Consider the following 11,958-nt stretch of genomic DNA (forward strand, 5'->3'; position numbering starts at 1 on the left):
GGGGGGGGGGTGCTGCTTAGCCTGGCCTGCATGGAGCAGGAGCAGATCAGCCGTCCTGGGCCAGCCCCAGCAGCTCCCCCTGGCCTGCCTGGTGGATCCAGGGCAGTGGGTGTGAAGGGTTTGAGGGGTGCTCCCCCTGCCAGGCCATGCACGAATGGTTGCTGGAGGACCACGAGCCAGAGGTTGGGAAAGAGGCTTCCAGCCACAGAAGAAAGAGCTCCCCAGCTTCCCAGGAGGGAGGGCAGAGCAAGGTGTGCTCTGCAAGAGGGGCTGGGCTGGGCATAGCCCTGAGGAGGTTGTGGCAGAGGAACTGGAGCATAAGGACCTTGAATTGAGTAAATGGTCAAGTATAGGAAATAGTGTCCAGATAAGAGACTCAAAACCATGAAAAGGTAATGAAGGTTTTGCCCTTGTTACACTTGAATGAGGAAAAAACAAACAAAACCTACCAATTCTGACCTGACATATTGCACTGAACTCAGAGGTGGGAGGAGAGCCTGCCCACGGTGCCTGGGGACCCTCCTGCTACTTTTCAGCTAATGGGTATAAAGAGGCAGAAAATACAAAATAATCCACCTTACAGCTACTTGTGTGTCCTGTGTGACCTGGCTTTTTCTCAGCTGTTGGTAAATTGTGCCTAGACTTGCTTAGGAGCTCTGGCTTGTTCTGCCTGGGTTTTGACTTTAAGAACTCTTTTTTTCTCTCATGCTGTAGTTCACAGCTCCCAGTATGGCCAGTGTCCTGGAGCAGCTCAACATTATCAATGGAATTCTCTTCATTCCACTAAGGTAGAGTGATAACTCTCTGTACCTTTAGAAATCAAGTAGTAGTCATCATAATTTTTAAGACCACTATAAACAGCAGTGATCTTAAAATATTTTTTAAATTTCTTATAAATTGTCTCTTTAAAGATGTTTTAAAGACTTTGAGTTGAAAACTACATTGGGGAGGTGGTGGAAAAAGATTATCTGAGCTGAGACTGTATCCTAATACTATTAAGTAATCACTGATGGTAAAAATTCACCAGAAGCAGCTGGAGGCTGCCTGGACAGAGACAAGATTAACTTCACAGCCTTTTCCCTGAGGGGCCACTGATGGGTCACATCTTGGTGCCTCTGGGCTCAAAACCAAATGGCAAACCATGCACCTGTCCTGTTCAGGTACAGCTGAGCTGCAGGACCTGGCAGCAGGCAGGATGTGTGCAGGCACCTCTTTGTGAACACCACCTTGTCCCTGTGCTTCACACCCTTCCTAAAGCTCATCTAATGTTTGCCACCCTTCCTGGTTTCTCCTTCAGCCAAAAAGACTTGGAGAACCTTAAAGCAGAGGTGCAGCGACGCCAGCAGCTCCAAGAAAGCATAAAAAGCAGTGAACAGCTGGAACCAGAGGACAAAGCTGGGGAGGAGAACGAGGCTGAGCCACGCATGCCTTCTGCTGAGATCCCCCTAACACAGAGCTCTGCTTAATGTGTACCTCGCTTAAAAAAAAAAGTTTAAACCACCCTTTTCTGAATCTGACCCAGGGTCTCGGACTCCCCTGGAGCAGCTCCTCCTTTTTTGACAATGTTATTGCACTGGTACAATTAATACACAATGCAAAGAACTAATCTGAGAAATGTAATCTGTCTGCCTGAGCTTGTGTCTGCCCGCGGAGGGAAGGTGGCCGGGATGCAGCCGCAGGCCAAAGACCCATCCTAGGTGAGCGCAGGGGAGGCTGGCGTGGGTGGGGGTGTGTGGGGGGTGGGGTGTGTGTGTGTTTGTCCCCATATCATCACTTATTTCTACTTTGTACATATGAATTCCAAATGAACTGTCTGGAGGTATGTAACATTTCTCAAGTCATTTTTATGTTGACTAAGGACACTGCTTTGCTAAACCCGTACACAGCTGGTCCCCTCTGCTCAGCGGGCTTGTAAAATGTGGATTCTGAGCCAAAAGGTCGATTTCCCCCAGTCACAATCCCAGTTTGTGCTGAGGAAAACGAAACAGCCATACTTGTACCATATTTGTACCACACAGATGAGTGCAGCCTGCAAGGCCTGTGCACCAGGGGGGCTGTACAGTGTTTTCTACATCAGGATAGAGCCATTGGATTCCTTTAACCATTTTTTCTACTTTTGGTTGGCAGTTTGGCAATTCAGTGGGGTTTTGTAACATTCACATTCTAATTTTCAAGGTAAAGATATAGATATATATATAGATATATATATGATACTCACAGTTCCACCTCTGCTCTGCTTGCAGCTGAGTAACTTAGGACACTGTATCCAAAGAGTGAGGGCTTGATGTTTAACAAAGCGCACAAACTTCCATTATGGTGGAAACAAGTGCCTGGAGAGGTGGGTAAAGGCACCAAAGGAGGGCTGACCTGAAAGGATTGAGCAGGAAATCCTGGCCCTATTAAAAAAGGGGAAGAGGGGAGGAAAAGTCAGAAACAGGGACTGGGATAACTGCTACAACATGGAGCTGATGATGGACTTGTAACCTGAGGGACAGGTTGACCCAGATGTGAATTGGGAGTTTCCCACAGCCTGATGTTACTGGGGAGGGGTTTAAATAAAAACTGAAGGCTAAGTCCTGCTTAACTAATGTTTTTTGCACACTGCTTGTGAGACTGTTGCCAGGGGAGCTTCCATTGCTGGCAATGGACATGACTGAAAGGGCAGATGCCACTGAACTCCTGTCCCCTCCTGGAGGGTCACACCGCCCCGTGGTGACTGTCAGTGTCCAGCACCTGCTCCCCCGGCAGGGCAGAGGTGGCCGCTGCAGCCCCAAATGCCGACAGAGCTGAATGTCTTTTTGTTTTTGCAAACATGGAGCTGTAGAACAACCTCTGGTTGCCAGCCCTCAGACCCCGTGCTGACAGTGCAGTCCTGTCTATTTCCCTCCCTCGTGTTGTCTGTCATGGATAGTACCTGTGCTAATTAGCCTGGCTTCTTTTACTGACCTGCTGGAGAACAAGTGCTGTCACTGTGCTCTGTACCCTTGGTCTCCTGTACCACAGTACAGGTGTTTGTAACTCTTGGTGGAGGGTAAGGGAAGGGGGAGCAGCCTCCAAGTTGTAAGAGGCCACAAAGCAGGAGTCGTCTTTAATGAAAAAGAACTTGCTCCTACTAGAAAAATTCTCAATTTCCTGGAAAGCAATCAATAAATGACTACAGTGCATCTTTCCTACAAGATTTTTCTTTTCCTAGTGTCTTTAAGTCAATTAAAACCTTTTAAACTATTTTAGGTACTTGATTTATTGGTTTCTTAGCAGTTTGGTGCAAGGTACATTAATCTAACAGCAGCACTGGGGCCAAAACTGCTCTGTTGACTCAGCTCACACATTCTACAAGAAAAATGAAGGTAGAAGAACTGCCTCAAACTGGTGCTGAGCACATGGCAGGCCCAGAGGAGGGTGGGCAAACAGCTCTCCTAGCCCCAGAACAACCCCTCTGTATGGCTAACTGTTCCTCATGCAATTGCATGCTGTCCACCTTCATCAGGTAGAATCAAATCCTGTTGGAGCCAGACCTGAATAAACACCCCAGGTAAAAGGACTGAACCTCAGCAAGGTCCCATGGCTGCAGGTAATCATATGCCACTGCCTGAGGAAAATAACTGCAGCAAAATGAAATTAAGTCAGAGGAGGAAATCCATCAGCAATCCTGAAGGAGACCCATAGAAACACACTATTTTTATCCTCTTTGCCTTCCTTCCAGACAGGGGCATTTCCAGCACTTCCTATCATTACACATACTCTGTACAAGATAAGTTGCAACTTTCTTCCAAGAAAAAGTCACCCCTGAAGTCTTCACTGCATTATTGAGGTCATACAGTTTAGAGGAGCCCCCTCAGCTGAGTATACTGTCTTCCCACCATTGACCAAAATCCCTTTATGTGCCATTTCTTTCCATATGCGACGCTGACTGCTAAAGAATGTGTTAACACCCACCAGTTCTATAGCAAAACTGGTAAGAACTGGTGGAAATTAGTCTACTACAATTATAAAGCTGCTTTCAGGGAGGCACTTCCTGCACAACAAGTCACTATATTGAAGGGGAAAATTAAATTCTTCCCAGATTGCTCTTAGCAACTTACCTTTTGATATCCTAGGTCTCCCTTTTGCTAAGAGCACTCTGTCGGTGTTCAGAACTCCCCTCCAAAAGCCCATCCCAGGTCTGTTCCTGCAAGCTACTTACACAGAACAGAGCTGGCAGTTTTGTTTCATCCTCTCCTCCACATCCTGGCCAAGGGCAGGTCTGTGCTCTTCTGTCAGTGAAGAAACACACATTGCCACTTCAGCTCACTGACCCGTTCATAAGCAGCACCCAAGGCAATTATGGCCAGTCCACAAGGAAAAAAAAAACAACCCACCAATATGAAAACACACCTTCCAAGAAACACTGGGTGCCTCAGCCTTCCACCCACCACTCTCCTGCAGGGCTCCTGCTGCCCTGTAGCACAGACACCCACCTGCCCCTGCCCCAAGCACACACCCCAGGGTGCAACTTCCAGCGAAGACAGTCCTTGTTCTGTCTGCTCTAAGTAGGGTTCAAGGTAAGGGGGGAAAATAACAAAAAAACACCAAAAACAACCACCAAGAAAACCCCAAAAGATAAGAAAACAGCCAAGGGGAAAGGCAGACCTGTGCCAGGGGCAGCCAGGGAGGGCTCCTGGCCAGCTCCTGCACCCAGCTCATGTGAACCCAGGTTAGCCAACATGCACAGCACCCTGTCCAACACCTCCCTTCACCACATTAACCAGTAAAACCTCTGACTATCCTAACTTACCAACTGCTTCAAAACTGCATCACATTTCCTCATATAAGCACCACTTAGATTACAATCAGATGAAAGAAAAAGCAGGTGTGGAACAGGATCTGAAGGGTGAAAACACCAACAGCTTTTTTCAAAATAATTTTAATTCTTGCATCCAAGGAAACAAAAACACATCTAGTTTTATATGCATTTAATAGTTTACCAATTGGTACAATAAGATTTTTTTTAATATGCAGAAAACATGAATAAATTTTGTTTTACACAGTCTGAGAGCAACAAATCTTACCGTAAAACACAGAGCAGTATTATATACATTCCTTTACTGATTTGTTTTGTTGTTGTTTTTTTTAAATTGTGTCAATAGCTTCAGTTAACTCCTACAGTCTGGGAACTGTTTTCTCCAATTGCAACCTCTAACATCTTTCATATGAAAAAATTCAATGTTTGCCTTCATGTCAATGTCAGGATCAACTTCTAAAATGTGAAGATTTTACTAACTTATCTTCAGAATGAACTCAGGGAAGCCAGAGGGATAGGTAGGACAAGAAAGCAGCTACTTACATGACACAGTGGAAAGATAAAAAGGCCAGTTAAATCCAGTCGTGACTTGTAAATCCAACTCAACCCTCCCCACTTTTAACACGTTCATCCCTACCATTTTATGCACGTATCCTTGCTGGAATTCTTGGTATTGACTGTTTAAATACACTGGACTTCACGTAAAGCCAGACAGCAAATCTCTCATTCTAAGTGAGTTTTTCCTTCACTCAATTCAGTTTTTTAAATATTCAAACCATTAAAAGGATTATCAAGCCACCACTGTCTACAAAAACAAAGTATAATCTTTCTTTTAAACAGCTTTCTCACAAGTCAAAAGCTATTTAAGAGTGATACCATCAGGCAGGTCACATAAAAACAGGAGGAGGCGAACAGGAGAAGCACGGTGCTGACAGGGTGGGTCGACTGGGCTTGGTGAGTCTATAGCCAAAGCTTCCCCAACACTACAGTGCTCCACAGCCCTCGGACAACTTGCTAGCAACTAGATTTTTTTTTTTTCTTTTTAAGTAGTGCCCTGGGCACATCATTGGTCACACCATACACAAAAGCAGGACGGTTGTTGGTTTTTTTAAAACTTCTAAAGTGCAAGATGCTATAGAACATCAACTTCCAGATTATGTCTAAACCACAATAAATGTCGCACTTTTTAGAATGCATCTATGACTTCCTGGGCACATTACATTAGTGTGGCACTGGAATGTCTGTCTGGTTTCAAGCCAAAAAGTCTGTATTGTCTATTTGATAACAGGGTCTATATATAGTAATTTTTAAGCTATGCCAATTTTAGTAAGGAAAAGTGACAAAGCAGCAGTGAACCTCTTAAACCCTCTAACAAATTTATTTTGTAATCCACACCAGTAACCTCATCATTGTACTACTTCTCATAGGAAAGGCACAGGATTAGCTGACAGAAAACATTGCAAACAGCAGCAGAAGTTCAGCACAGTGCAGGAAACCCTCACACACCCAACTCCTGTGTTGTGGCTTTCACGATTTTGTCTAAACAGGGCTTTAACTTTTGATCCGTTCAGGACCATCCCTGAGATTATTCACTGCTTATTAAAGGAGAAGGTTGCAAATTGCATTGCAGAAGTACTTAGCAGAGTGTTTCACACAAGCAATTAATGCTGCTTACATGACTTAGTTGTTTGTCCTTGTAAATAGTTGTAGGCTAAAGGGAAAGAATGCAGTAGACAACTTCCACTTAATAGGTACCTTTAATTTCTCATTCATGGTTCTGAATTATGTACATGAGTGTGGTTTACTTTATACTTAAATAAAGTTTATAGGTCCTATCAGGAACTAAACAGATGTATTACTCAACAGTTGCAATTGCACTGAGGAATTTTAAGATGCACTACTTGTGTATCTAGAATTCTCAAATAGGACAAAAAGCAGCAAATTTTTCCAGTCCAAGCAGCTAACAAACAAAAAAAATACTTTATTTGTGCATGCTTAATTGCAGAAACACACTGAAAATTACATAAACCACTGGATTTAAGAGATTAGCCTGAATCTTACACTGGCTCCAAAGACCCCCAATCAGAACTCTCATTCCTCCACCCTTCCCCAGAGCCCAGGCTATGCCTGGACCCCATCCTGAGATCCAGCTCCTCCCACAGGAGAATTAATCCTTCTCTGGGTAACTGCAGGAAATTAACCACCACCCCCTCACCCTTGTAATGTGTTCACCCTCCAGCCCACTCCACCTTGGTCAAGGATTCTTATTTTTAAAAGGGACAGTTTTAAAAGCCATGTATTAAACAAAATTAATAAAATAAAGCAGAAATTCACCTGTTAAAACATCAGACTGGTACTTCATTATATTGTCAGTTTTTGAGTGGATTTTTTAAAAGACCTGGTTAGTTAGATAAGTATTGTAATTCTTAGTTATCTACAATGGAATTTGTCACCAAATGCTGATTAAAATATTAATTTATAATATTTTCATTCACTTCGGATCAAAATATGTCAACTTTAGGAATATGCAAATTAAAAATTGTATACACCAAAGAACAAATACTAATAATCAAGCTGGGCTAGTTTTGCTGATAGGTATGGCTCTGTTTCTAAATGTTCACTTGATAGCATCATTCCCACTGATGGACTTTGTTTTGTTGATGGTGTTTTTTCTTTAGGAGCCTGTATCAATCTGTATCTGTATTACAATCTGATTCTCAAGGTATTTAGTGCTTTCTTTAAAGCATTTAAATACTGATCCCAGATATTTCTCTCTATGCAAACCACAGTACATTTTTATTCAAGCCACGTTGTCTCGTCAAGGTAAGTACAAGCTCAATTTCTAAAGGGTTTCCAAGGAGGCACTAAAGAAACCAAGAAACCTTTGTATACCCCAACCTCCTGCCAGTGAATGAGGGAAGTGTACTTTGATACTGTTGTGTAACAGGGATTGCACATCTCTAACAAACATGGAAAGCAAACAGCAAGTTGTACCATGGCAGTCATTTGGGAGATTAAGCTCTACTGGAAATTAGATCACTAAATTCTAATGGGATGGAAAACTCCTCCTGGAAGTTTGTCTAGCATTAAAAAACAAACAAACAAAATCCCTCAAAAAAAACAAAACAGAAAAACTATTTAAACTCAGTTTAACAGCACAGCTTAACCATTGAATGACCAAATAAAAAATAAATACATTTATCACATCAGCTGCTACTGAAGATTTGTTGTCTTATTTCAGGTTTATAGTTAGTTATATAAATATACCAACCCTTGCGTGATAGGAGGCCAAAACAAGTGTATTCTGTTGATTTGGCAAATGTTTCATGACAAATATTCCAGAGTTTAATTAATTTCCATTAATTACATATAAGGTTCAGAAGATTCTGAATTGCAGCCTTATAATCTAGTATTCTTAGAGAAGATTTATTAAGCACACTTAAGTGATGTTACATAGATACACATTTCTGAAAGAGCCCTACAAAACTTTTCCCAAATGAGGTCACCAGTTCAGGCACCAACAGACAGCAGAGAGAAAAACAGGAATCATTATCTGACATAGAACGACACTGTCAACTATTCAGTTAAGTGCCCTATTTCAATTATCCAACTTCTGCCTTCTCAGGTCTGATGTGACCAATGCCAGCCCATGTTCTTAAACCTATGGTACTTCTAGACAACGTATGTAAATTTACAGTATACAATTTGGATTCACCATGCATGAATACTTTGTGTGTAACATTTAATAAGCTCAATCTACATCCAGAATAATTTACATGAAAGGACAATATTTATTTAAACAGAGCTCAATGGGTAACCATGAGTGCATCCAGAGGAAAAAGGGGTCAAATGTGAATTCAATCAACGGCACTCCCACACTTTTACTGTTTGATCTACACTTCCAGTAACCACATACGGTGCCGTCTTGTGGAAATCTGCGAGGAAAGAAAAGCTGACGTTAAGAACGAATCCAACACTTCAGAATCTCCTGCTCTCACTGCATGTTACTACTTTTTCCACAAAATGACAGATATCGGCTCAAAGACTAGATTTCAAAGCTCATCATGTCTGTAATTCTGAAGGCAAAGTCTCCCATGCCAGAATTTTATAAAGCATGAAAATCTACTTTCAGTTCAGTTATAAAGGACCTTTCATGGAAAAAATATCCAGACAAAAGTTATTACAGAGAGGAGTCCAAAACACCTCAAACTGATAAATCCTTCAATACGACCGGAAGAAAGAACTTAACCAAGAGGAATGAAAAAGCCTCACTGTATAGCACAGGTTCAGCAAAGCCAGATCCAAGGCTAGCCAATCCATGCTAGTGGTTTAATGTTCCGCAACTTGTAACTTTTCTGATCACCTGTTTTTCACAATTTAAAAGAGAAGTGAAATAAAACCCCTGCATTTTGATTAGACCTGAAAAGTTTGATTGGGAAACTTTAGTAGCCAATTCCTGGTCCACTGTTAACCTAACACAACCTACTGAAGAAGCTAGAAACTGCCAGAAGAGCCCAAAGAAAGAAACAACAGAAAAGTCTCCAGAGTAAAGCTAGCTTTGTTATAGGGAGGGCTTGGTTTGGTTCTGTCAGGGGAGGGGAAACAATCTCTACCAAAATCTGGTAATACCAAACCGGAATGCTCAGGAATTAAAGGTGGTTTTTTTCTGACCATTTTGCTTTGCCTGCCCTCCTTGCTCCCCCCTTTTTCTGGGCAAACATTTGCAATACAGCACTCCCCAAATGCCTCACACTCTGTGGTGAAAGGTTCCAGAATACCCTGGCAGTTAATATCTTTATCCAATGTGCAACATTGGCAACGGAAGTGGAAAAAATCCAGCATGCTCACAATTCATATCTGTCCTTATTTGATTAGAATACACATAGCACAAAACTTCACTGGAATCCAAAATGTGATTGTCTAGCTTGGTGCTCAACTTCAGCTGGTGAAGATGCAGACAAATCTGTCTCTGGCTCTGTATTTGCAGTAAGCACTGCAGAACAATACATACCCAAAGAGGTAACAAAGTGTTCGTGCGCATTGAGGGTTTTCATGCATCGTTTGTTCTTGAAGTCCCAGACACGTAGAGTCTTGTCATCAGCACAGCTCAAAATAAATTTTCCCCCAGAATGGAAGAGAACGCCACGTACCCAGTTATCATGGCCCACCTTGTGCATAAGAAGAGATCAATGAGCAGGTGCAGGTTTTAAGGCTAAGAATTCCACAGTTATGCTATGGCAAACCGAGCGCCTCCTTGTCCTGTCCCTGCAAGGGTTCATTTAGCTGTCTAAAACCTATCAGAACTCAAAGCTTATCTTCAGTTTCTATTATTACATCTGTATCAGCACCACCAACAATGTGAGTTCCTGTCCTTGAAGGCAAACAAACAGACGTCCTCATGTGATCTGCACTGACTCTACTCCCCACGGCCAGCACCAACATGCGGCTCAGCCTGAGCACAGGCAGCAGAGCAGAAGCCCAGAGCCCGTGGGAGGGCCCAGACCTTCACAGGAGACAAAATTCACATGATTATCACCACTGCTGCAAACAAACCAAGCCACTCATCACAAATACTATGCCACATTAGTCCTGCATTTACACTTTGTATTTTGAGATTCTCAGTATTTTTACCAACGATACCCGAAATAGAGAAGCCATTAAAAGTGTATTTCCAGCATTTGTCTTATTTCAGTAACTCTGGCTTCCCTTGAGAACATAAGCATGTAAGACAGTTCATTGCATTACAACTGATTTTACATACACAGCTCTGACCAGCAGAAAAATACCAATGAACTTACAAGTGTCATAAGGCACATGCCAGTGCTAATGTCCCACATCTTAATGGTCTTGTCTCTGGATCCAGACAGCAGAAAAGGCCCAGGCTTGCCACTCTTCTTAGTCTACAGAAAATTTTAAGTTATGGCATATATGAAGCAGGGGGAAAGAGGGAAGAAGCAAATCCCTTCTGAGAGCAATTGCTTAGTAACAAAATTAGATTGTATGCCAACTTACAGTTAATAAATACACAATGCCAAAGCTGAGAGTCACAGGCATTTTGCTACTAATACTAGGAGAAATAAACAAGAGGAATTAAACAATCTGTCAAAAAAATAGCTGTATGCCCCACTGACACACAGAGCCAAATCAAACATTGAGTCCACATTTGCCTACTGCAAGACATCCTTGTTCCATGGTAGACACGATTCAAGCAGAGACAGACATCTCAGGACAACAGAGTATGAAGTTCAGACATACCTTCATGCTCTCATTCTCCATAAAACATAATGAAGCAAGTTTAGGAATTTTTGAGAAGTTCTTACTCTCAACTTATTTCTATTTGTACCCATGACTTAGTTCTCAGAATTACAGATGTTCCAGTGAGAAGCTAAGGCTGCCTTGCTGCCTGTGTTGAGCACTGGGATGTGCAGAGCTGGTCAGGCCAGCAGAGGGCAGGGGAGACACCTCTTCCCACTGCCAGGGGAAGGGAACACGTGGAATTCAATTTTCATCTGTTTAATTAAAAGATTATAAGGATCTTTTAAGGATGCAAGTCAAATTTGACTGCAATAACCTGAGACCGATCACTAGACAAGGCCTTGTCTTCAGTGTATCTAACTTCTCCCCTTGGGTATTTCTGTCCTTTCTGAGGAAGGCGGCAAGGCAGAACTGCTTGGGTTTTTAACTAGAAATCAGCGAATTTCTAGCTTGTTTCTTCTACATTTTGCCATCCTTAGAAAGAAATTTTGCCTGACCTTTAGTAAGCCTTTCTTGAAGATTTAGTGACCAAACCAGAGAAGACATATATGTGATCACACAAATGGAGATTTATTTTAATTAGGGAATGCCTGCTCCTAGGTACATGGCTTCCAAAAGCCTAATCCAAGCACAACAAACCCAAGGCAGCTTCATATCTGCATTCCTGACTCTACTTCCCCCACACCTTTCAAGTGCTTAGAATCCCCACATTATGGCAGACAAGCTACTTTCACTACTTCTTTGCTGGAATATGTGAAAGTGGTCCTGCTCTCAACCTCAGAAACAGCATCTCTCCAAAGCTCACTTTCATTAGGGCAAAGGTAGGGTCCTACTGTTGAACACCACAAAAGCATGGATCCTATGAAGCCAAGACACAGGATTAACAGTACATCAAGTCTACTGAACAAAAATATACTTGTACA

At 42.4% G+C, this 11,958-nt stretch overlaps 2 protein-coding genes across 2 annotated transcripts in view; one reads left to right on the top strand and one right to left on the bottom strand.

Moving 5' to 3' along the window:
- CLUH (clustered mitochondria (cluA/CLU1) homolog) overlaps positions 1-1,557 on the top strand; it is a 28,529-nt gene extending 26,972 nt beyond the window's left edge. Inside the window, exons 26-27 of the mRNA XM_010003803.1 lie at positions 715-788; positions 1,298-1,557. Of these exons, the coding sequence (XP_010002105.1) occupies positions 715-788; positions 1,298-1,466 (243 nt within the window). The 3' untranslated portion in view covers positions 1,467-1,557. The remainder of the gene's footprint in view (positions 1-714; positions 789-1,297) is intronic.
- A 6,630-nt stretch (positions 1,558-8,187) lies between these two features.
- PAFAH1B1 (platelet-activating factor acetylhydrolase 1b, regulatory subunit 1 (45kDa)) overlaps positions 8,188-11,958 on the bottom strand; it is a 13,570-nt gene continuing 9,799 nt past the window's right edge. The window contains exons 8-10 of the mRNA XM_010003804.1: positions 10,579-10,680; positions 9,792-9,948; positions 8,188-8,715 (exon numbers count right to left, since the gene is read on the bottom strand). Coding sequence (XP_010002106.1) covers positions 8,642-8,715; positions 9,792-9,948; positions 10,579-10,680 — 333 coding nt within the window. The 3' untranslated portion in view covers positions 8,188-8,641. The remainder of the gene's footprint in view (positions 8,716-9,791; positions 9,949-10,578; positions 10,681-11,958) is intronic.

The sequence above is a fragment of the Chaetura pelagica genome, unplaced genomic scaffold (genome assembly GCF_000747805.2).
Source record: "Chaetura pelagica isolate M959 unplaced genomic scaffold, ChaPel_1.0 scaffold638, whole genome shotgun sequence".
Classification (NCBI taxonomy): domain Eukaryota; kingdom Metazoa; phylum Chordata; class Aves; order Apodiformes; family Apodidae; genus Chaetura; species Chaetura pelagica.